This window comes from Eretmochelys imbricata, chromosome 16, assembly GCF_965152235.1.
Source record: "Eretmochelys imbricata isolate rEreImb1 chromosome 16, rEreImb1.hap1, whole genome shotgun sequence".
NCBI classification, from domain to species: domain Eukaryota; kingdom Metazoa; phylum Chordata; order Testudines; family Cheloniidae; genus Eretmochelys; species Eretmochelys imbricata.
This window is the reverse complement of record NC_135587.1, coordinates 16,334,838-16,358,135: the sequence shown is the minus strand read 5'-3', so window position 1 is coordinate 16,358,135 and position 23,298 is coordinate 16,334,838. Positions and strand designations below refer to the sequence as shown.

Here is a 23,298-nt window from a genome sequence, read left to right as displayed (position 1 = left end):
CGACCCAACAGCCAAAGAAAGGGGTTTGTGTGTGTGTGTGTGGATGTGTGTGGGTTGGGGGGGAGGAGTGATGGAGGTGCGGGTGTACACACACACACACGTACACACACACCCCCTCTATAGTGTCTGTTCTGCAGACAACTGCAACACATGCTTCCAGTGATCCGCCTGACAGGAGTGACTGGGAGCCCATTTCAGGCCAGTCCCTGGCAGGCCGCGGTGAGGGCCGAGGGCTCCATGAATTAATTATTACACTTTTTTTTTTTTAAAGGCGCTGGGTGGGGGGTGGGGGGAACCTCTGAATAGAAAGAGGCAGTTTCTTCAGCAGTGTGAAATGAGCAATAAATGTATTAGGAAGCTGACAAGGGGGCTGCGGGGCCCACAAAGGAAAGCTCTTGAGAGTCGGAGGCTAATCTCCCCTCCATCTGCCCTTCTCATTACCATTTAGCGCACTATCAGTTGCCAATCAGGCCTCAATGGCTTCCTTTCTAGTCTTTATTACGAAGGCGCCCGCGAGAGCCGCTGTCGAGTGAAGGGCCCTGTCAGCTTTCCCCATTCTAAACCCCCGATTTTCCAGGGGTTTATAAACTCGGTTGTAAATTGCTATTAAATGTAAGTCTCAGCAATAATGAACCTTAAGCCCCTTCTCACTCAGCCCTCCCCGCACACCCTTCCCTTGCCCCCCCTTTCCATTATCGTCTTGCTCCGGGGTATTGGATGCAGTCCACCCAACGGAGAGCTGCCAGTTGTCAGCCCTGTTGTTGGAGAAAGCTGCTTAGCCTTTAAAATAGTTAATAATTAGATTAAAACTTCAAATAAATTAACTAGCAGCTGAATGGGGAGCTGGCAGGAGGGGAGGGCTGCAAGGGAGAGATTCCTAATGCTCGGGGAGGATCATTAAAATGGAGCAGGACTCTCCGGCCTGTCTGCAGGGGGGCTGCACGCAGACATACTGGCCTGACAAGGGTCCCCCACCATCTTCTAAGAGCCTGAGATGATGAGAACGTGAGATGTTCCCCACCGAGTTGCGTGCTCTGCTGGCCTCGTTCTGTGAGAAGACTTTGCACCTTCTCTAGCTACCCGTGTTGGAGGCTCTCTGAGCAAGGGCTGTGAAAAACCTCGCTCACATCTTCTCATCCCTCTTTCAAATCACAGAGAGGGGAAGGCACGAGCCTACAGTCCACATGGTGAGGCGGTGGGAGGAGCAGAAAGAGAACCCAGCATCCTGATTCTCAGGCCCCTGGGCAATACCCCCTTCCTGTAGGTCAGAGCCCACTTGCTTCTCTCTCCACACACAACTGCCCTGTATAAGACACCATGCCCCTGTGCTCATGCATCGCGCTGTGGCCTCAGGAATGCATCAGCCTACGGACATTGGGGCACCCAGCATGCACCCATGGCCTTTGGCAGCAAAGCACACTCCGCTCGTGTTTCTGTCTGGAGCGACTCCATGGGAGTTTGAGGAGAGACCTCCCAGGGCACATTCCGCCCTCGACTCCCAGCCCAGATCCCAGTGGGAGTCGGGTGGACATTGCTGAGGAGAGAGCGGAGATCAAAGTACTTGCAGATTTTCCTTCTCTTGCTTCAAACCGTGCTCGGTGTCTCTGTGCTGTAGGTGTCAGAACGGACGGACATCTCAGCCACGCATATGCAGGCTCATTTCCCGGGGCAGAGGAGCACATATGCACACCCACATCTGCCATGGTTCGGCACACACCCACATGGGGACGTGTCGCTGACCTCACACCTACGTGCTGCCCCGGCACATAGGGGAGCAGGCAGGCCCATCTCTGCGCTCAGGCAGCTGCTTACATGCTGGCATGAGGCACTCCAGCAAGCCAGCAGCCATTAGTATGGAGAGCTGCACCAAGCCAAGTAAGATGGAAGTCAGGAGAGGTATCCTCTGACCAAAAGCGATCAGGGTGAGACCACTGGCCCGTCTCACTACCCAGAAAGGGGCATGAGCAGAGATGGGGGTGGAAGTTTGGATTCAGCTCCATAGCCAGGCCTGGAAACTTATGCCCCCTTCTAGCTAAAAACAGCTTGGATCCAAATTCTCCTATACTTCCTTGTTCAAAATATCCCACATCCAATGAAAGACAAAAAGCCCAAATCTTGGTCTTGTTGAAGTCCATGGCTAATCCCCACCACAAGGACTTCGAGGGGAAGGAGGGACCAAACTCCGGCCCCAAAAGAGGTAATCTGGAAAATAAAACTAGGAACCCAAAGCACTTACCCTTCCGGAATTCAATCTCTAGGATGTCTGGAGTATCTGGAGAGGTGGCAGGGTCTTTGGTCTTGGTGTAGAGGCCGGGAGGTGCCTGATTCTGAAGGGAAGAGGGGAAGGTGAGAGCTACTGCCAGCTATAACTGTGCATGCCCGAATGCAGCGCTTCGCGCTCCCAGATGACACACTGTGAATGTACCGTGCCCCTGAAACCCCCTGCTTATACTCAGGGTTTAACGTCATCCAGACACCCCTGACTTCCTCCGTCAGTCCTCTCTCCATCTCCACAATCTCTCTCATCCCATGTGTAACTCACACCCAATCTAGGTAGCACTGTCCCACTTTAGCATGACTGAGCTACAGACAGAGGCTGGGGAATCTTCAACAGGCGCTGCTCACAGAGTTGGGTCCCTTAGCTCAGGCAGGAGAGGCTTAATGTTTTAAGAGCCAGAGGTCCCAGGTTTGATCCCTGCAGTAGATGACCCATTCAGGGTTTCATTTCTCTCTCCCTGTTCTAGGCTCGCCTCTTACCCAACTCTGGGCGGCCATGCTTTCATAGCTGTCTTCCGGCTCCTGTGAAAATGATGACCTGGGACCGCAACTCATTCCTCGTCCCTGGCTTACCAACCTACAGCCATCTAGGCCTTTGGTGGCTACAAAGAAGATGAGAGAGAAGGCCAATGCAACTAGTTTGGATGGAACATCTGGATCCCCCCTGCCCAGGGCTCTTCACTTCAGCTCCCTCCTGGTGCTTATTTGTACGTAAGTCCAGGGGCGCTCACCAACACCATCTCAAAAGCAGAAGCCTGGGTTATCACGGGCAGCAAATCCTGCCTAGCACAGAGTTTTGATGTCGTCACAAAGGAGAGTGCCGGAGCTTACTAGGGGTCTGGGAACAAAGGGCTAGAGAAATCAGACAATTTTTCCCCTCAACTTGATCTCATCTTTTTCTTTGACGCCCGCACAGCTGGAGATGGAATAGCTGTGGAGGAACAAGTCAGGCAGGAAAAAGTGGGACTTTGGCAGAGAGCGAGCGGCAGAGCGCACACTTCCAGAGAGCGACGCAGAGGCGGAGAATTGGGGTTTATGCTGCACTGACCGAAAAAAATAATGACTAGCCCTGACCCCAGCAGGTGCTCCTGCTGCATGTGCTTTTTTACAGTGTCCCCGAGGTTAATATGCCCAGAGGGAAAATAGAGGAACAAAGCAAAAACCCATTTCAAAACACATCAACCTTTATGTATATTTTTTCCAGATTTATAGTAAAGAGGCATCTTCTCTCTTTTAAAGCTGGCCCAGTGGAAATGGCTCTCTCAATTAGTTTATGGCTCAGGACTCGGGTGACTCCAATGAATTGCCACATTTGAAGCACGTACCAGAAAAGGTGGGGGGGGGGGGAAGGAGACTCTCTCCCCTCCTGGAATGTGAATGTAGCTGCCTCTTTTAAGCTTTGCAATTTTGTGCCTCCCTCCTGCACTCGTCACCCCCCCCCCCGAACAGGACTGGATGTAATGGCCCTGAAATGCTTTCAGACCATTTGCAAACTCACGTGCCTAGTGGCAGACATCCCACTAAAAACTGGCCCTGATTTTCCGAGGTGCTGAGCACCCACAGCTCCTATTGACTTCAAATTCTGAGCACTCAGCAGCTCCCATTATCAACTCAGGCTACTGATTTAGGTTCCTAAATATGGATTTAGATGCCAAACTTTAGGCACCCCACTTTGAAAATGTTGGTCTCGAATCCTTCTATGCCCAGGCTTGTCACAACTTCCTGACACTACTTTTCCTGTGACAACCAAAGGGAGGTTTTCCTATTTCAGAGACAGCCCTTGGGGTCTTCTGCCTTGTACTGCCCACTCTAGACAGCTCTTCATCTCAGGATAGCTGGGCTCATCTTGTGTCTGAAGTTACAGGCCGCCTGGAGAATCATTCCATTGACACGCCCCCCCCACCCCCGGACTTTTTCTTTTTCGGGGGCTAATGAAGTGCCGTTTGGTGACATCCTCCGCTTGTCATAACAGACACATTCTCTCAAAGCAGCCAGCCATTTGAATGAGAGCCCCTTGCATGGGGGACACAGCAATAGCTTCCTCCTAAGATTTATTTTTTTGTTGTTTTAAATGTGACTTAGTTTGAATGGAACTTATGCACCTGTTAACTGTCAGGGTTGCAGTTAGGTACATATCAACCCTCAGAGCTCTCTTACTACCATCTCGGAGAATCTCAACATGGTTTACAAATGTTAAACTAATTAAACCCCTGTGGCATTGGGGAGTATTATTATTGTACAAATGGGGAAACTGAGGCACAGAGAGGCAAGCGATTTGCCAAAGGGCGCATGGCAAATCAGAGGTAAAGACAGGAACAAAACCAGAGTCTCCCAATTCCCTGCCCAGTGCTTTAATCCCCAGATCATCCTTCCTAAAGGCTCTGTCCAGCCAGACTCCAAGCAGCACTTTAAGGGGAATTGAGGATGCTCAGTGCATTGGAGGATCAGATCCTTAAAAGCTGTTTCATGCATTGATCTAGGGATGGGGGAGGAACAGGGGGATCTGGCTTTTTTAAAAATAAACTTTTGTCCCTTTTTACTTGAGTCTCACTGAGGGAAAAAATGGGGGTTGGGAGTTTTTTTAAAAAAAGGGAAAAGTTGGAAAAACCCCAAACAAACCCACATTGGGGGTGGGGGGGTGAAGGGAAATGAAACATTTCCATGGGAAATGAAAATTTGTTTTGTTTTGAGTTTATTCCATCTAAAGATTTTTGGGGAGAAAAATTAACTTTTTGACACAAATTTCCATTTAATTCTAACTCCCTCCCCCTTAAAATTTTTTTTTTTAAAAAAATCAGAAGAGCTTGCCACCAGTCCCAGTTTATTTTCACAGCATTCTCCATTCACTCCAGTTCCCTGCATGTCTTTTCCCTGCACCTCTCTCTCTAACCCCACAAAGCAAAGCAGAAATGTCAGAAGAACACAGGCAAGTTTTGTCTCTGTCCCTCTCTCTCAAGTTCTGGCGGAAGCTTTCCTCCCACCACTCAATGTGCTGACACAAAGGTTACATCATGAAACTCAACCCCTGCCCCATTCGTGCCAATCGAGAGGACAAAGTTCTGCCTGGAGTTTCAACACACGTTTCATCCATTCAGTACGTGCAGCTGGGAGACTGTTCAGATGGCAAATAGAGTCCCCGAAAGAGCCACGTTAAGGGGATTAGGCTCATCTCACATACATCAGTTGGTCTATGCAGCCGCATTGTCTCCTGCATTACAATCTTGGCTTCTTTACCCGTACCACACTGCACAGTCAATGTGCACTGGTGCTACCCCATATGGCCACTGGTACTGCGGGCAAAGGAGTGCAGGATTTCCCCAACACAACATGGTATAAGTATGCTGGTAAATCTGTCCGTGTAGACAAGCCTTCCATGAGGAGGCCTCTCCACAGTTCCCACCTCCATCCCACAGACCTGTTTCAAGGGACAGCCAACAAGCCACCAGCTGACTTTGTTAGGCATGATGGAGTATCCCAGAGTGCCAGTCACTAGCATGACTCACCCTCACAAGAGGCCAAATCCAACACCCAACTCACGGCTCTGGCTCAAGCCCTGTGCGATCCATTAGCCCGGAGGACAGATCCGACTAAACGGGAATCTGAGGCGTGCAGGGGCAAAGGGTGACTGCACCAGGAGGAGCACAGGGTCTCGTGTAGCTGGCGCATGCTGGGAAAGAAGAAAATTGCCATCTTTACAGTGACTTGCCCAGCTCTATGGGAAACCCCAGTGCTGAGAGGCACAGAGTACTTTTAACTGCTGCGAACCGAGGGCGCTCAATACATCACAACCTTGAGGCCTTCTAGTTTAACTATTGTGGGACGTTCTCTGCTGGTGTAAATGCGTGTAACTTCATCCTCTTCAAAGGAGTTGTGCCTATTTATACCCCCAGCTAACTATGGGCACACAGAAGCCAGATGCTCAGCTGGTTTAAAACTGGCATAGAGCCACCAAAGTCAGGGGCACTTTGCTGATTTACATCAGCTGAAGATCTGGCACATGTACGACACACACACACATATGAACAATCCTCAAAGGGAACAGACATTGCGTTTTCTTTAAAACAAGACAGAAAGCAACGCACTTATTTTTAAATATGTATAGAGAGAGATAGATATTTTACCAAAAACTGTCTCGGATTCTCATGCCTCTTTTTCTTTATTTAAACAAGATATATGCATGCACCCCCCCCAGCCCCCCCCACAGATTACACGGGCCGCAGATTTCAATCTTACATCGTCTGGCCTTTTCTAGCCCTGATCATACTTATTAACTAGACCAACCCGTTCGAGATGATGAAAAACTTTGAGTTCAAAAGGAAAGACAGGAGCGGGAGGGAGGAAGAAAAGTATTAAAATCTCTTTACTAAACATTGGAAGTCAAAGTCATATAGTTTCCAATTTTCTAAGCCAACTATGGAAACCCCTATTAAATAAAATAACTAAATAGAAATAAAAGTGACATTTGGCTTGCATTCCATCATTACCGTGCGCGGCTGCCTTCTTTTTATTCTCTCTCCTAAAAGCACAGTTCAAATGACAAATAGTTTGTTGCAGTGTATCAATGCCTTCTATTTATCCATCCCCGCAGGGGGGCTAGTCCTGCAATGTCATCTTTAAAGGGGGGGAGAGAGAGGGAGAGAGAGAGAGAAAGGAAGAGTGTGTGTATGAAGCGGGGGGGAGAAGAAAGAAGCAAGAAAAACGGGGCAAGAAGAGAAGAAATTGGAAGCAAATGGTCCATGAACTAACCCATGATGTAGAGCTATCGATGCCGCAAATGGTTTATTCATCCGGCGGATATTGTTGTGCTTGGGACTGAATGAACTCTTTCAGAGTGCCATATGAAGTTAAAGCAAGTAAATTTCTATCTTTCTCCACATTAGCTGCCTCATTGCCCTTCAATCGGGCCTCACAGAGGCAGAAAATAGCTCAACCATCTGCTTTCAAATCCCTCCATTTGGCAGGTCTGAGAGGTTTGGGGGGGGGAGCCTCGCAGTGGTGTGGCACCCCTCTTTTCTTCGAAGGCCTTCTCCACAGCAATTAGATCTTTGCCCCAGGCCCCAGGTTTTCTTCCTGGGCTCAGGAAGCAGGTTGGGGCAGAGGTGAAGGCCAGTGAAGTCACTACCCCTTCAGAAAGGGGAAGAGACTATGCTGAAGTTTAATCCCTTGCAAGTGTCTCCTTGTGAATTCCGTTGCTGGAAATGGCTGGTGCCCGAGAGGTTAAAAGGGGACCTGGGAAAGGGTTAAGGTAGAAAGGCAAATGCCTTTATTCCCTGACTGTGCTAAACTAGAAAACTGAGTTTTCTGATCTGGCTTTGGTCACAAGTGACACAAGTGGGATGGCCTCAGGCTGGTTCCGCGTGGACAGCTGGGCTCAGCGCGGGAGCACAGCAGGGCTTGGTGTGGTCTCAGCCTCCAGTCTGGAGTGGCTCAGTGCTGGAATGGAAGGGGCGGAGGTACAGTGACAGTCACAAGGCCCCAGGCCCCGGGAGCTGCAGGCCAGGTGCGAGATGCACTGGCAGATCTGGGAGGGAAGGGCCCAGAGGCTGGAACAGCAAGACTTGCTACAGGACAGAACTGGGAGTGCACTGGCAAAGTCGCAGGGTGGGGGGCCCTGGGGAGCGAGGCCCTCCATTCACCCCCTGAGAAAAGGTACAGCCCAGGGCAACCTTCCCCTTGGTGCCTCAGAGCCTGACCTGGAAAGACCTCATCTGGGGCAAGAGGGGACTTCAGTCCCCTCGGCCCATTCACACCCGGGTCTGAGGCTGCTAACGCAGGTGCCCATGGGGTGCCCTCTGAGGCAGTGGTTTATGCGACGCACACACCGATCTGCTAGAAGCTAGAGCGAGACCTTGCAAGCTCATTTCACACAGGCCCCTGAACAGATGCCTCCGATGGGAATAATCACGACTGGCCTGGGCTAGATGGAAGCCCACAACCTAGTGGTGACGGGCTCCAGATTGAAGTCGCTGTCAGCCCCGTAAGCCCACACAGCCGTCACCATCTCTGTGTCCAAAACTGGAGACTCCCTCTTCCCCGGGGCTATCCCCTCTGACCCCACTGCCTCGCGAGTGGACGCACCAGCCTGGCCACAGGCTACGTGGCCATGAGTGCACCACGGGTGCGAGGAGGATTCCTTTGCATCTCTCTCTCTTCATCCTCCCCCCTCCCCCCACTGCTTGTCTAATTGGTGCTGATGGATAGTTTAAGTCGTTCTCTAAGTGTGGCAAGGCCCGTGGAGCATGAACTGGAAACACAGCACCCAGCAAGCCCCATTAGAACAGTCAGAGCAGGAGCCATGCTTACCTGGGTGACAGGTGCTGCACCAGAACAAGGAAAGCCTCTGGGCTGGGCGGGGAGGGCTGTCCGCTCACCCAGGGCACAGGGCCTCAGGGGATGAGAGTCAGTTAATGTAGGGACCAGTGGCTGGAAAGTGGGGTGAGGGGATTCCCCCACCTGAGTGGGTAGGAGGCTGGGATTGGCTCTTTAGAGGAGACGTCAGCATTCTGTGCAGAAGTCACGAGGAGGCTGCATTAGGGAGGCTGAGATCGGCATCCCTTTCTGACTGGGGAAGCCACAATTTGTGGGGGTTCAGCAACTGCCTGGGAGCTCCCCCTGGCCAAGCAACTATGGAGCCTTGGCCCATAAACATCAGGGAAACACGAACCCAGACCAGCACATTCGCCTGGTGTCTGGAGGCCCTTCCCTACCCCGAGAGCTCCCCAGGGGCTAACGCCTCACAGGACCAGGCCCCTCGACTGGCAGAAGAATCTGCAGCCCCGGTGGTGCAGGGAATGTTCTCCCCGCCATTCCTCCACTGCACCCAGCCTGTCCCCAGCTGGCTCCAATGCAAAACCCAGCCTTGAGATAGCAATAAGGGAGAAAAATCCTTGCTGACAGGGAGAGAGGAGTCTGGAATCCAGGCTTCTCTGGATGGAAGAACCACTTTCCATCCTGGATGGGCGTTTCCTCCTGCAGGCTGTCCTGCAGCCTCCAACGGCCCATGACTCCACGTCAGGAGCTAGGCTCCAGCCACTGCCCTGCTCTATTCTCCCATCCCTCCCCAGACAGCCCAGCCTCACTCCAGGCCGATACAGCAGTACTGGTCTGCAGATCTCCTCCCCACACATCCCGCACTCTCAACCCTGTCAGGGACCCACTGCACAAGCTGTGCCTAACATCTCCCTCTGTCCCACAGCACCTGGCTGCTCTCTCCCCTCACACCCTGGCATGCAAAGCCAGGTTCACAAACAGCAACAGCCAAGGAGGAGAGCCCCTTCTCTGCCTCTGCAGGGCACTCCCAGCCAGGGCTCTCTCGGGCTACTTCTCAGCTGGACAGCCTCTGAGCAGCAGCTCCCCAAGGTGATCTGAGCCCCGGAGAAGGTACCCATGCAACATCCCCACACAAAGGGATTTTCTAATCCCGCCACAGAGCTCCCACTCCTCCCCTGGAGAGGAATCCCTCCAGGGGGCTCTTAACCCTTCGCTTCACAACAGAGACAAGCGAGCAAGAGGCATGCCCGGGCTACGGAACTGGGCCACGCGGGAGGGGACGTGGCTCCTGAGTGGCACATGGGCAGGGGAATGACCAAAACCGCTCCAACAGTCTGAGGTTGCACCTGCCACCCCCACCTCCCCTCTCTAGCACCAGATGGGGACAAGAGCGGCACTCTGGAAGCTGGGGTGCATTCAGCACCCAGCCCTGCGCCCTCTTCCCTCAGTCAAGTGCCTCATCTGGCTAATTGCTTCTTCATTGTTTCCCAATGACATTTTCTCCTTCAGTGTCACCCTGAAACAACTCCTTCCCCTATTCATCCCAGCAGCAATTAACGTACCAGCAGGGAGAAGGCGGGGGTGGGGGTGGGGGAGGAGAATGGCAGGGCTTGGCCTCCCCGCCACACACGGCCTGCCGTGAAATTTCAAATTAGGCTGCAAATACATCACACGCCCTCGGCCCTAGTCACTGCCATGTAAGACAAGAGACGTAAAGGAGATGATCGATTACCTTGGGGTTCTCCAGGATCCCGGCCTCGTAGCTTCAGAGGGGAGAGAGAGATAAAGAAATTAACAAAATCTACAGATAGGGCCAAGATCTGCCCATGCAAACCCAGCAAAGTCAGGAAGATCTCACAGAGTAGCATGGGGACCATAGGGTTGAGAATACGAACTGCCAGACTGCATCAGACCTGGGTCCATCTAGTCCAGTATCCTACCTCCAGAAGTGTGTCCCTAGCATCTGTTTGCCAGAAGCTGGGAATGGGAGACAGGGGATGGATCACTTGATGATTACCTGTTCTGTTCATTCCCTCTGGGGCACCTGGCATTAGCCACTGTCGGAAGACAGGACATTGGGCTAGATGGACCTTTGGTCTGACCCAGTAAGGCTGTTCTTATGTGGCCAGTACCAGCTGCTTTGGGGGAAGATGCAAGAAACCCTGCAGTGGGTAGTTATGGAGTAACCTGTCTCCCAGGGAAAGTTTCTTACTACGTCCCCATGATCCTCTCCAGCTGGGACTAGTTGAGACTAAGACATGCTCATTCGCCATCGCTCATGCAAGATTGCAAGGAGAACGTCAGAGGGAAGAGGTCGCAACCTTACACCAGGGGAGACTCACAAGGACCAGCTCTACAGAGAGCTGCTCAGAGACTAGCAATGGGCACCCGCAGAACCTAGACAGAGGAGCAGCTTCACCGGTGAAGGGCTAGGCGATGGAGGAGTCTCTGTCCCTCCTATTACTAATCCTTATGCACACAAACAGGGATGCTGAGTAGTGTGTGTGTGTGTCTGTCTGTCTGTCTGTAATGCAGGGAAATTATGCACTTGGAGGAAAGTACGTGTCAAGGGGGTTCTTCATCAGAGGGCTCTTACCACTGACGGCACTCCAGGTGTGGAAGACAAGCAAAGTAACGGCCGTTCTCTACTTGGGAAATGGGGCATTGGGAGAGATGCTGAGCTCCACAGAGAAGGGGTTGAAGCTTTCACAGACCAGCTTTGGGTCAGAACCCAGCGCACCCGGGGAAGACAGCCCTCATCTGATACCTAAGATGCTGGGCCCGATGCTCCATTGCCCTGCTTTGAAATGACTGCACAAGGCACAGGACAGAGAATCAGGCCAGTGTGCTGATCACACCTCACCCTTGGGAAGTTCCTTCATCCGCCCGGGCTCACCTGATGTGCATGAGGTTTTCGTCCATGCTCCAGGGGCTCTTGGGAGTGACCGGAACCGGGATGCCATGTTTCTGTGGGAGTGAAGGGAAAACAGGCTCAGAACTCCAGCTGGGTGAGAAAGGCAGACTGGTTCATTACTGCCCAGGGCATGGGTCTGAAAACCCTGCGCATCACCCAGTGCTGCTGTTACCATCAAGACACGGGCAAGTAAATGGGGGACCTGGCAGCAGTGTCAATTAAAGATCCCCTGGAGCTTTTCAAAGAGACTAGGGCACAACCCCACTGGCAAAGCCAATCGCCATCTCTCGCCAAAGCAGGTTCCAGGAGATCCAAGCTACTGCCCACCTGGAAAGGCAGCATGAAGTGAACACGAGCACTGCATTCCTGGGGCCACATTCAGAACCACATTCACTCACACACCGAGGGACTGGCAGATCTTGCACACCTGTGTTCTTCGTACTACGGATACCATGCCATATCCATGCATGGCGCTTCACAGGGCAGAAAGACTGGTTCCTTGCCCCGAAGCACCCTCAACCCACGACGTGAGCAGAGACTTCGGGTTAACGGCTAGCACGCAGGCTTTGCAGCGCCATCGCTCCATTCAGCCCTAAGGCAACATCTTTTACCCGCAGAGGGAGGCCAAACGAATGGAGAGGTCAGAGACATCCCTCCTTTGCTCTAAGTCAATGAGGCTGCTCACCCCCTCTAAAATGGCTCGCTCGCCCGGGCACACGCATGCAGAGAGCCCCAGCTACCCTCCCATTGCTAAGGATTGGCAGGAGTCGCACCCAGGTCAGCAGAACCATCAGGCAGTGGACACTGCCATGTGCCGCTTGGCGGCAGCCGTGACCTGGCCGCTCCCCGCAACCTGCAGTAGACACACTCTACAGGAAGTCCCGCCTGAGAGATCCTATTGGCAGCCACCTGGGAGGCTTCAGATTGTCTCCTGCCCCCGTATATGCCCTCTGGGTGTACCTGGAAGGGTCCAGGCCACAGCGGGGATCCCCAGGGAGCCGTCATGACGGAGCGTGCTTCCCTGCTCCTGAACTCCCAGCATCCTTCAGCTCTCACTCAGCTTCCGACCCTCGCTCTGGGCCCGGAACCCCGACACCGGTCCTGACCTCTGGCACGGACCTCGGCCTGCCTGAGCCCTGCCCCTGGCAGGACCCTGACACCATTCACTTGCCCTTCCCACGCATGCTCCCCCTTCACACCCCTCCCCACCTGTTCACCTACCCACGACCCACCTCCATCCAACCCTCCGCTCTCAGGGTCAGTCTGCACTGCAGCGCGGCTAGGCACACCCACACTGACCTGAACCCGGCCAGCCCGGCTGAGAACAGCAGCGACCATGTGGTGTCACGGACCCTGGCACAGGCTAATAATGCACGTCCGGACCCAGGGTCCTGGGCAGCTTGTACAGCCCACACTGAAGCTGGTGCTGCTGCATCTCCACGGCCAGTTTGAGTGGGGCTAGCGAGATTCAAGCTAGTGTGGGTCTCACCCTCACCCCAGCCCATCAGCAGTGCCTGCCGCAGTCCCATCCCCACTCACCCACCACAGCCTACCCATCTGCCCACTTCTCCCCCTCAACCACCTCTCCCTCTTGCTCTGCATGTACAGCAGCGGGTCTCTTGCACTTTTACACTGGGGACTCCAAAACCCTTGGGGCCCTGCTCAGAGCTCTCCCACTCTTCGGATAGCCCCGGCCATGCCCCCGGCCACTCCTGGAAAGCACTGGGCTGCAGGGTAGGGCCAAAGGGCTTGCACTTCCCCTATCCAGGGGCTGGATCAAACCCTAGCCCAGACTAAAGCCACAGTTTGCCACGCTGCATCCATGGTCCTTGCAGGGACCTTGCAGGGCCCGGGGTCTAATCCCAGTTAGCAGGTGTGAAAGGCAGTGGCGTGAGGAAAGGACCCTGCATCTCAACAGGCCCCTCTGTGGCCCCAGCATCAGGGCACAGACAAGAGGAACAGGTGTCAATCAACAGCACGCCACCCACTGCACCAGGAGCTACAATGATCGGCATCTACCGAGGGCCTGGTCCGGTGTCTCCCGCATGGAGCTGCAGGCCTGGCCCAGGCACCTCTCTAGCTGCTGGGGAAGTATCCCTGCTGATCCTACGGTGAAATTCAGCAGCAGTTAACAGCACCGAGCGGTCGATGAGGGAATGGCCACAGCTGTATTGCAGCACCAGACAGGCAGACAGACAGATAGACAGACACCCCTCCTCACACAGACACCTCACCACGAGCTCTGCAGAGCTCGCTCGCTTCCCCCTCCCCGCCTCACGTGCGTTTCCCTGGCACACAGACGTACATGGCTGCATGGATATGCGGTGCCCCTAGGAGTCACGCACCCACCCAGACTCAGCTGCCCACCCCCTACAGGCACAACACCCAGCTCCCTCATAAGGTCACCAGCTCACTCAATTATCGGATGACAATTCACTTGATGAGACGGCTTTGAACACGAGGCGAATGGGCAGCGCAGGGAATTAGCAGGGGAGGCCGCAGAGATGCAGTTGCAATGCAACAGACAAGAGGCAGAGCTCGGATTAAGAGAGGAGCTGTGTGGGCTGCTGGAGCCAGGACTGGGCCAGCACTTCGCATTGTCATCCTGGCTTTCATGGGTTCAGAATACAGCCAAAAATCAATCCCGTTGCAAACCTCGCACCTTCTGCTCCCAGTGCCAGGTGCACTTTAACCTGCCTTCTTTAACACACACACACACACAGCAGCACGCACCCTGAAAACACCAAACCAAACCCCTACCAAAACTCACTCACTGCACTGCAAGCCCAGCTCCCCCAGCCTGGGGCGAGAAAGCACCAATCATGTGACAGCTGCTGCTCCCGTTGTTTAATACACACCTGGAAGGTGCTTGGACGCAATGGAGATGAGTAAAACCTTCTCTTATAAAGGCCCCCCCAACCCAGAACACCCCGGAGGAAAACAAAATGCAAACAGACCCTTGTTCCACCAGTGACCAACAAAGCAATAGCTCCCCCAGCAGCCAGGGCATATCGGCATGGCCCAACCCAATGCCTTCCCTTCGTGTCCTCATGCTGCGCAAATCTGCAGCCAAATACGAATGACTGAACTGCTGCCAGGTGTTTGAGAAACCCCGGAGCGTCCACCCTGGCGCTTTAATGGATGAAGGAGGAGCCAACTAGCTCCTCACCAGGGGCTGTATCCGTTCTGTTTGCTCCTGGGGAACCCTAGACCAATGACAATTTCCCCAGGCCCATCAGAGGTGGGTAAAAAGCCTGCTGGCCTTGGGGCACATGGGCCAGCCATAGAGCTGGACGGCCACGTGACATTGGAGACCAGAAAGGGACAGCAAACTTCAGACAGACTGAGAAATCCCCCCCACACACACACCCCATCCTGAGTCCAGGATCAAATTCAAACACCAAGGAAACAGCACAAACAGGACAAAACACTACACGTGTGTCTGTCTATAACCATGCCTGGGCATGCACAGGCCCGCCTATCCCAGATCAGGATCTCCAAGCAGACTCTGCCCAATGGGAACCCCCCCCGGAAGACCTCCTCCCTCACCCTCAGAGCAGGGTCCATGAAACACGTCCAAGCTCCACAGCCTGACAGAGGGGACCCTGTTCACACTCCAGCAGCCTGCTGATCCCTCCATTAGCTTTCAAGAGCTTGTTAGTCAATTAATGCTCTTCTTTGTTTATTCTTAATGAGCCATAATCACCAGCACAGGGTGGCCCTGAGGTAATGCTGTCTGCTAACAGCTCCCTTCCTCCAGCCCACTCCCCTGGAGCCTGTGCGCAGAAGAGCATGAACGCTTGCACACTTGTTTCACAACTGTCCTCACACGCACGCCCCTGCCTCCCTCCAATCATCCGCCAGCATCGCATCCTTTTCCTTCAGACCCTGAGTTTTCACAGGTTAACAGGACTTGAATGGAAAAATTAATTGGGTTTCCAATTAGAGTTTAAAAAACAAGCATTTCAATCTGAAATCCAGACCAGTTTCCAGTTCCCTGGTGTTATATGTGTTTTTTACAAAATGGTCATAACAGTTGTCACTTCAAAGTTGTGTTTGCCTTGGGCTGCTTAGCCTGAGACCAGGATCGATTCAGGAGTCCGATTCTGATCTCACACCAGTTTTAGGCTGGTGTCACACCACTGGCCTCAACCAAGTTACTCCGAATTTAGACCCAAGCCTGCAGACAAACATTTATGCACATGCTCAAAGTGCATGAATAGTCCCACAAGGCTAAAACTGGGCCGTATGAGATTGTAACGGAGAGGAGAGGGAGGCTCTCCGGGCCAGAGGCTCAGCTGATGGAGGTCAGTCTAGCTCCACTGATGGCCATGATTTATATTAGCAGAAGACTGGGCCCTGCATATTTTTAAAATATCCTTTTCCGGGTTACTAAGCCATAGATCATTGACAGAGAAATGATGTAATAGACCTTTCACCATTTATGCCCTTTCAGTACTGTGAGCCTGCAGGCATTCAAAAAATCCTGAGATTTTTAAAATTACTACAGTGTGGGTTACTTTAATTTGCCTTCTGATTTTTGAGACTTTAAGGGTCAAGTTTTCCTCCACGCCAGGCGTGCTAGAAACATGATTTTAAAAATGGAAGCGGAGATTCTCACATCACATGACTCCAGGAGCTAAGGCTTGAAGACCCCCCCCCCAAATAACCCGAGACTCACAATAAAGTTTGTTTACTTTTTGCATTTCACTGAGCTTGGGCATTGAAAGGTAGATCTGAGTGAACGTTATCCAGGTACATTATTTGACGAAAGCCATCATTAGTCAGCAAATGGTTAATGTTCTCATATTGGACCAACTTCACTGAAACTAGACTTATCTGTTTTACTTGTGTTTATCGTCAGTTTCACTTACTTTTCCTCTGGCACCAGCCTAATGTTCCTGTATTTGGATTTCTGGCAATGTTCAAAGACAGATTTTAAAAACCCTCACACCCAACACCTGCGTTCTGTGAAATTTAAGACAGAAGTGCCACTATTTCTGTTTGCGTTAGGTTTCCTAAAGCACCCATTTGATCACCTACTTCCAGAACTAAACTAAGTGGACAGCATCAGATTACAAACATAAAACTAACTCCAGGGCCTGATCTGGCCAACACCCTTATGATGCCAATGCTCACGTGACTAAAGCTACATACGTGTGCCAGGCCCTGATCCTGCAACTCTTTACCCAGGTGCTTCACTTTACTCACATGAGCAGTAAAATTATCAAAGGCAATTTGGGCCCGATTTTCATCTTGTTGAGACCCCAATGGAACCCAGGTGTGTAAGATTAAACAGGTGCAGGATTGGGCCCTGCAAGAAGAGAACAGCTGATTTCTTCAGATCATGGATCATGAAAGAATAGAAAACTCCTTTTGTCTGTACGTTAAAGAGAGGCCTGGAGCTCAAGTATCTCTGAAAGCTGTGTTTGCAACCCTGTCCTTTTAAATAGAGCTCCCAAACTGTGTTGGTGGGGTTTTGTTTTGGGGTTTTTGTGAGTTTTTTTGCTTTTATAAAGAGACACATACTATTTTCCATATAATAAAAACACAGCTCTCTTCCTAACTCTGCTGTTTGACAATTTGTTTGGCAACATATGGGAAGCTCTTGTAAACTGCCTTCTTAATAATAAAACAACAGATGGCAACACAATCCTCAACACACAGCACTCTGGGGTTTAATGGGATGCTGAGGCCTCGGTCACCGCTGTTAGCGCTCCATGCAGCGCATCCCCTCCAACTCAGCACCTTGGCGTCACAGATATTATCCAGCCAGCCTAGACGGCAGCTATTTAAAAACTGAAGCAATTTTCTGGTTTATGCACAGAGCTGCTTTTTCCCTTTTGATTGATTGAGCCCAGTTGTCAAGCATTTCCATGAAGTCGCTAAAAAAGAAAGGTACCCTGGTGGGCGCTTAAAGAACCTGATGAAAAACTTCTAATATGTTTTATTGCAACTTGTACTTCAAAAAGGAAGGGACGACAAAAGGGAAAATGTATTTGCTTTGTCTATTACGCAAGCCATTGAGCTGGGACCAGTTTCCTTGGCAAATGGATTACAATTAACATCCAGGTAATTAGGGGCCATTAAAACATCACACTATCACACACACCCTTGCATCCAGGAACAGCAGCAGAAACCTCACACAGAGCCAGTCTTAATTCCCATAATGGACATGAGAGATGGTGCTCAGCTAAATCCAGAGCACCTTTGCACTGGAAAACAAGAAGGAATCAAGACAATAATAATAATGAACAGCAACAGAACCCAGCTCTTTCATGGTGCTTTTCAACAGTAGACCGCCAAGCGTTTTACAAAAGGAGGGCAGTGTCATTATCCACATTTTACAGATGGGGAAACTGCGGCACAGCGGTTCAGTGACTTGACCAAGGTCACCCAGCAGGCCAGTGGCAGAGCCGGTAACAGAACCCAGATTTTCCCAAGCCCCAGTCCTGTGCTCGATCCACTAGGCCACACTGCATCATGAGGATTAAAGGGAGACTAAGGATGGGTGTGTGCTTTAAGTTACAGGATGGGGACTCGGAACACAGGATTCATTTCTCTGCCACAGACCCATGGGTGACCTTGAGCAGTTAATTCAGGGTGAAATCCTAAAGTCAATGGTAAAACTCCCATTGGGCCAAGATTTCACCCTTAATCTCTCTGGGCCTGACTGTCCACTGCCCTGCACCACGTGCCGTCATTCACCCCAGTGTACAGTGGGTTTAAAACGCTACTGCTCTGATTCCGCTCTGCATTGGTGTCAATGGCTGCGCATCACGCGGGGCAACAGAGCGCCGGGCCATCTGGGCCTCAGCTCCACATCTGTAAAATGGGGAGAATTATCCTTCCTTCCTCCATACCTCCGCCTTGTCTAGTTTAGGACTGGGAGATTTTAGGGGGCAGGAATTGTCTCTTCCTACGCGTCTACGCAGAACCCAGCACGATGGGGCCCTGACCTTGGCCGGTGCCTCTTAATGCTACCCCACAGTGCAACGAAGAGTGATAGATTTGGAGTGGGGCAGCCCAGTGAAACCACCATGAGCTGCCACGCAGGAGACTTGGGGTCAGTTCCCGCCTCTTGCACTTCAGGGGAGGTTTTGCAGCCAATGTGCCGGGAGCACCTGGGCATTCCCCAGTCGAGTCACCTCCTGGCCAGTTAAGGAACAGCTAAGTGAATCTAATGTCGTCTCCATCCCCCGGGCAGAGCGAGAACTGTGACCATGGCCCAGAGGGTGGGACGGATTGGGGGACAACAGAGGCAAGAAAAGGCCTCCACGTCGGGGCAAAGGGCAAGCGCCATGAGGATGAGGGGCGCAGCTGACACCACGGAGGGGAGATCGTACCTTGGCATAGTCCATCAGGTCGTTGCGTCCGCGGAAGCGATTGTAGAACTCCGGCATCCTCCAGGGAGCAATGATCTGAGAGATGGGGCAGAGACAGACAGCGGGTTGAGCGAGGTTGCTTCTGCAGCATTTCAAATACAAGCTGCCAGAGGGAGGAGGCCAATTTCTCCATGTCCCTCAGTGGCAGCGGGTCCTTTCTGAGACCCCTGCTCGCACACGTGGGCCAGCCCAGCCATGCAGAGATCCTGACCCACAAAGCCCCAGGCAAGCTCACACGCAGCAGCCCCAAGTCGGAAAGAGCCGCTCTGAGCCAGGGGACTCTCCCCTGCAGGCTAAAGCTCAGCTATGCAGTCAGTCGGTGGGAGGAAACCTACGTGGTGGAGAGTGGCACTCTTCTGGCCAAGGGGCCTGCCAGTTCTGAAGGGGCCTTCGCCCCGCTGAGTCCCCCTGGTGCAGGGGCACAGGGTTCAGACCCGCCCCAGCACCTGCCGTGGCCGTGAAAGCGAGCGCAAAGCTCCTGGCCTGATCACCCTCCACCCCCAGGCAAGGGTTCAGCAGTTCTGTTTTTTCTCCAGAAGCAAAGCACCGTGGTAAAGCCAGGCCTGCCCAGTGAGCAGGCAAACTTGCCCCCTTCCCCTCCTTGCTGTGCTAGGGAAGGCACTGGACTCTAGGTCCGGGAACGCCAAGGCTGCTGTCAGCCACAGACCAGGGAGCAGCCGCACAAGCTTCCCTCTGCCCAAGCACCTCAACCCGGAGGCAGAGGCTGCGTCCAGCGGCGAGAGAGGAGTTCAGGCTCTATGGCCCAGTCAGGCCTTCATCCCACCACCACAGCTGCTGGGCACGACGGATGGACTCAGCGATCGCCCCCCTCATCCTCCCTCATCTGTGCGGCATGGTTTCATGTCTCCTCAGGACCTTCATGACAGAGGGCCTGATTCTGCCCTAACTAACCTTGGTAATGCCACCGGCTGACAGGACACCTCCCGCCTCGCCCTAGGAGAGCGAGATCAGGGGGACGGGACAGGGTATTGAGAGGAATTTTACTGCGAGCCGCGAAATGCTGAGATGCGGAAGGTTTTGGGAATAGGAATAGTGTATATGGACCTGTCTCCACCCCACCCACCGCAGGAGCTTCCCTGGTTCAGATAAAAAGGAACCAAGTCAATCTCTGGAGGTTTAACGAGACCACAGCCGAAGCCTGTTCCCTTTTGATTCTTCCCCAGTAATAATACTGCCCTCACACACCAGTCCGTTTTCCCTCCACACCCTTCCGCAGACGAGTCACTACAATCCTTTTCCTCATCAGTACATCCGAATCCCAAACAGCATTGAGAGAATCAATCAGAACAGCCTCGCCGCCAGCAAAAGACACTGGGGACTAGTTTTGCAAGTTTCACAGAGCAGGGAGTGCGGCAAAGTGATTCTCATTGCCTGAAGCACACACCACATCCATCGGCAGAGATTTAATCTCCCCACACAAAGGTTGAGTAACCTGAGACCCTTCCAAGCTGCCACTGTAACCCTAACAAGCAGCAGAATATGCTTGCGGGGAGGGGGACGTGTCCATTATCCCACCAGCCGCTCAAGGCGGCTGCCTTGTTACTGTTTGTTTCACAGCACTGTGGTGTTTGGGGTAAAAATAGGTCAATTAAAGATCATTACAGCCCCCTCAAATGCCAAAACGTCACCTTGAGCAGCTGGCAGCTTGTTAAAGAGAAACTGAGTCGCTTGCGTCTGTGTTAAAAAATAAAGCTCCCAACAGCAGGTTATCCAGAGACCCTGCGCCTTTCCTTTCTCTCTGCAGGGCTAGTGAACAAGCTGACAGATCCTGGGCCCCGTCTGCACATTGGGAAGCACTAGTAGGATGAAGGGGCCTGGTGACAATGCCGCATTCAGATGTCTTCATGCATGCATTCAGTGATCCAAAGACCACTCAAGACAATGGGGTCTTCCCCCAGGCTTTGGCTCAGGCCCTGAGCGAGTGGATTTGTGAGCAGTTACTCAGTGGAGTCTCTGGGGGTATTCAGTAACATCTGACTTGGGTGTGATGCTGGCAGCAAAGAGGTGTCACGAGAAGATCCCTAAAGGGCTGGCTGGTTGGGTCTGATCAGCACCCAAGTACAGATGCTTTCTTGGGTCTGCAGAGTTGGGACGGGAAAAATGAGAGAGAAGCCCAAGCTGCTAAACTGAACTCTGGGTCCAAATGGGCCCAAAGACCAAATCCTGGGGCTCTTGCAGGAGGTCCATGATGCTACCAGAAGAATGTCTTGTGATATCATGATGCTTCTCGTCCCATCCAGAACTTGGATGAGCAGAGACAGCCAGGAATGCTACAGCGACTTAAGCCAACTTATTTCAAGCTCAGAAAAGGCGGGAGACCAGAGGTGTGGTCCAAGGTTCTGGATGGGGGCAGGGCTTAGATTCTATCCAATCTGAATTGCCCATTTCTGGTCAGCTGACTAAGCATGATGAAAGCAAAACGGTGCTCGCTCCGTTATTAGATTTCTTGGGGTCCTCGAAAACCCCAAAGCTGAGGGCTAATTGGTGCTCCCCACCCCCCAAAAATTAAAGGTTTCCAGGCTTTATGGGCCACCTAAGCAATTCTGAACAATACATTCACCAGAGCTGCGCCAAATTATACATGTGTTTCAACAAAGATTTTAAATGGGCAGAGGTGTGTGTGTGAAATTTTTTCCATTTTTCATTGAAAACACCGAATCGAAAAACTGAATTTTAATCAATTTTCAAAAACTAATTTAAAAAAAAAAGTAATTTTTTCCCCCATTTTCCCCACTTCCTCCCCCTCTCGCACTTTCAAAATGGGGAAATGAAACAGAATGGGGGAGGAAGGGAAACATCTTTGGGTGTTTCGTTTTTTTGTTGAAAACAGAAACTTTCAGAAGAAACAAACAAACATTTTCATGGGCAGGGGCCAGATTTTTCCCCCATGAAAAGTGTTTTTGAAGTAAAATGTTCCGACTAGTGGCGACTTTAACACCCCGCAGGTGGCTGAGCTGGCAGAGGGAACCTAGCCATGGGCACTCATGTCAAAGCACTGAAGCTGGCCAACACAAAGTGAAACGGGGGCATCGAGCCATCTGAGGGCAAGGGTGGGGAACACTGTTCCAGCATCTGCAATGTAGGAGTCATACCAGAATACACAAATAGACCCTTGTGCAGAGGGCAAACCTGACAGCCAGATACTCGAGACCCTTCCCCACACCAGTCAGACGTCCCAAAGGGAGCCTGTGACACCGCCGTGCTTAGTGGGAGCAGTAGTCCAAACGCCTTACCTTGATCTGAGGGCACAGGGCGTAACAGGTGAGCTCAAATCGAACCTGGTCATTCCCCTGAAACAGAACAGAGGGGAGTTTAGGAATGACCCTGACCCCATCCCACGAGTTCAGACTTGGTGGGAAAGGCTGTGATCTTGGTCCACGCCACCACCAAGGTATGAAGGAGACAACATCCCAGAGCGGCCTACATGGAGCAAGCCTGTTGTCCCCATTCAGAGTTGAGGCTCGGTCTCTGGCCCCTCGCCGGGTGCCCCTGCCAGGGCCAAGGTCTGGGGCTGTGAATGCCATCTCCAGGGGCTCAGGCTTAGGTGGAGAGGTCTTTGGGAGAGCAGATGAGATGCGAGAACATGAGTCTATCAAAACCAGTGACGCCTTGTGGATTTCCCAACCCACTGTGAGAGCAAGCGAGAGACGAGCCAGCATCCAGGCAATCATGTCCCCACCCAGTCCCAACGGCCTTTCCCTGGACAGGCCCTTGAAGGCCAAAGCCCAGCAGGACCCAAAGGGTGGGGAAGGTTTGGGAGAGGGACTGTGAAAGTCTCAGCAGATCAGATCTTCAGCTAGCCTAGCTCATAAAGCTTCCCCAGCTTCAACGAGACGAGGTTCTGGCCCAGTTACTCAATCTTCTGCCCCACTGTTGGCAAATAAAACAAGGAGGAAAACTCTGCAGCTTTGGATTGAAGAAGAGAAACTACAAAACCGTCAATATTTCAACTAGGCCTAGGAAATGTGCAATTATTGGAAAGAAGGGAAAAACCTGAATTAGGGAAAGAAGTGAGGGTTGGTCTGTCCACGCCTCCCATTTGCCATATTTTCTGAGACAGTGGCTAATGGGCAAGTAGCCCCTAAGTACACCACTGTAAGAGCATGAGAGCCAGAGAGACCCAGACAGTATCTGTCTCTAATTAACCTCCTCTCGCTGCAAGCACTAACCCATCTGTTTGAAAATGCCTGGAGAAGACGAATGCTGGCTCAGTGCCATGTCACAGCCATAGCGCTCCGTGCGTCTCCGCCTCAGCTCCTAGCCAGGCGCTACGCAGAGCTGGGAAAGTCAGCGATGGCCTTGCAATGCACTGTTGAGGCCAAGTCTTTGGCAGAACATGTGTGTTTGCACAGGGATGTCTAAGTCCATTCCAAGCTTGAGATACCTGTATTAATCATCCCCTGCCCTAGCACCCAGGAACCATAACAAGCA

At 52.2% G+C, this 23,298-nt stretch overlaps 1 protein-coding gene across 1 annotated transcript in view; it reads right to left on the bottom strand.

The window, feature by feature from the left end:
• Positions 1-23,298, bottom strand: part of ASS1 (argininosuccinate synthase 1) — a 79,221-nt gene that overhangs the window by 35,767 nt on the left and 20,156 nt on the right. The window contains exons 6-10 of the mRNA XM_077835874.1: positions 22,101-22,157; positions 18,808-18,882; positions 11,444-11,514; positions 10,280-10,310; positions 2,237-2,327 (exon numbers count right to left, since the gene is read on the bottom strand). Coding sequence (XP_077692000.1) covers positions 2,237-2,327; positions 10,280-10,310; positions 11,444-11,514; positions 18,808-18,882; positions 22,101-22,157 — 325 coding nt within the window. The remainder of the gene's footprint in view (positions 1-2,236; positions 2,328-10,279; positions 10,311-11,443; positions 11,515-18,807; positions 18,883-22,100; positions 22,158-23,298) is intronic.